This window comes from Dasypus novemcinctus, chromosome 18 (genome assembly GCF_030445035.2).
Source record: "Dasypus novemcinctus isolate mDasNov1 chromosome 18, mDasNov1.1.hap2, whole genome shotgun sequence".
In the NCBI taxonomy this organism is placed as follows: Eukaryota; Metazoa; Chordata; class Mammalia; order Cingulata; family Dasypodidae; genus Dasypus; species Dasypus novemcinctus.
The window spans coordinates 54,735,862-54,737,335 of record NC_080690.1 but is presented as its reverse complement, the minus strand read 5'-3'; the positions used below and the strand labels follow the sequence as shown (position 1 = coordinate 54,737,335).

At 56.6% G+C, this 1,474-nt stretch overlaps 1 protein-coding gene across 1 annotated transcript; it reads right to left on the bottom strand.

Moving 5' to 3' along the window:
* Positions 1-377: 377 nt before the first annotated feature.
* On the bottom strand, positions 378-1,262 carry LOC101442536 (glycolipid transfer protein-like; the record flags this gene model as incomplete). Its single annotated transcript, XM_058279250.2, has 1 exon — positions 378-1,262. A coding segment is annotated over one exon (690 nt), but the record flags the coding sequence as incomplete, so codon positions are not given.
* Positions 1,263-1,474: the final 212 nt, after the last annotated feature.

Sequence of the window (1,474 nt, the reverse complement as noted above, 5' to 3'; positions counted from 1 at the left end):
CAAACAAAACTGACAAAGGACAATACGAGCAAGGTCTCGAACAGCACTGTGAGCTGTGCTGCACAAACCACAGGAAAACACATACTGATTTGTTTTTTTTTGTGTGTGTGTGTGTTGTTTAATCCCACACCAGGGGCCCTGCATAATTTCAAATCAAACTCACCATGGTCCTTAAAATATGCAAAACGTCATTCCGGCAGATTCTCATAAGGACATGTGCTTATTTTTAAATTCCCCTGGAGTCATGCTCCGTGTGTGTGTGGGGGAACAAAAACAAAAAACCCTGGGACTGGATTTATTAGAAACATTCATGGGTTTTTACCACACTGAAATGAGGGCAAAAAGTCAGTCTGTGCTGTTGTGAAATTCGAAGGCGATTCGGAAGTGGGACAGTTCTTTATTGCTCCTTTAGAATAGACTGAAAAGACGACTTTTAAAAGACCGAGGCCGTCCCCTGCTGTCCTGGCCGTGCCCCGGGCAGCTCTGGGGACGTGGGCCGGGGGTGGCCGGCGGCTCGATTCACAGTGATCCGGGTCTGCCTGCTTCCGGGAGCGGCCGGGCAGTGCTGCCGGCTACACCTTGTAGCTGAGCTCGGCGTTCATCTTGGTGTACATCTCGTAGATGACGTCGATGGTGGCCGTGTAGTTGACCAGGAAGAGGCGGACCTTCTCCAGGCACTCCTCCTCCGTCACGTTCTGCCCCTTGGAGAGCGCCTTCAGGAAGTCGGACTTGTAGGGGGCTGCGTACAGCGCTGCCTGGAAGATCTTCTGCACGATCCAGCCGTGGTACTTCTTGAGCGCCATCTCGTAGGCCTTGGTGGCGTTGACGCGGATGTGGTTGGGGTGGTTCTCGTCCCGCTCCCCATCACAGATGCTCTGGAGGAACACCTGGATGAAGCGGAGGCCCCTTTTCAGCCACATCAGCGCCAGCGTGGCCCCCACTTTGGGCCACTCTGCTCCGTACATCTCTTTCTCCACCTCCAGGATGTTCTGCAGGGTCCGGAACTTGGCCGGGTTGGTGTCGTACACTGCCTTGATTTTCGTGATGTTGCCACTTATGTCCGCCTTGATGGGTGTGAACACAGGGGACCCGAAGCAATCGAAGAAGGGCGGCAGGTGGGCCACGGCCTCGAGGAAGGGCCCCGTCTCGATCTGCTTGTCCGCGGGCAGCGGCTTCAGGAGATGCTCGGCCAGCAGCGCCCTTTCGGGGTCGAGGCCCGCGGTGATGCCCCAGCCGGCGCCGCGGGGGTCCACGCCGGCTCCCGGGCGCCGCCGTCACCGCCCGGGCCGTCTCCGCCTCCCTCCGCCTGATGTTGGAGTTTTGATGTTGGAGTTTGATGCTGAAAACTTAAACTGGAGCCCCGGGAAGTCAGCACGCAGAGGAAAGAGAAACCTGTACTAGGAAGGAAGGAACCTTGAACCCAAGCAAGCCCCAGGAACAGGGGAACCCAGGAAACCTGAACCCTCGCAGACAT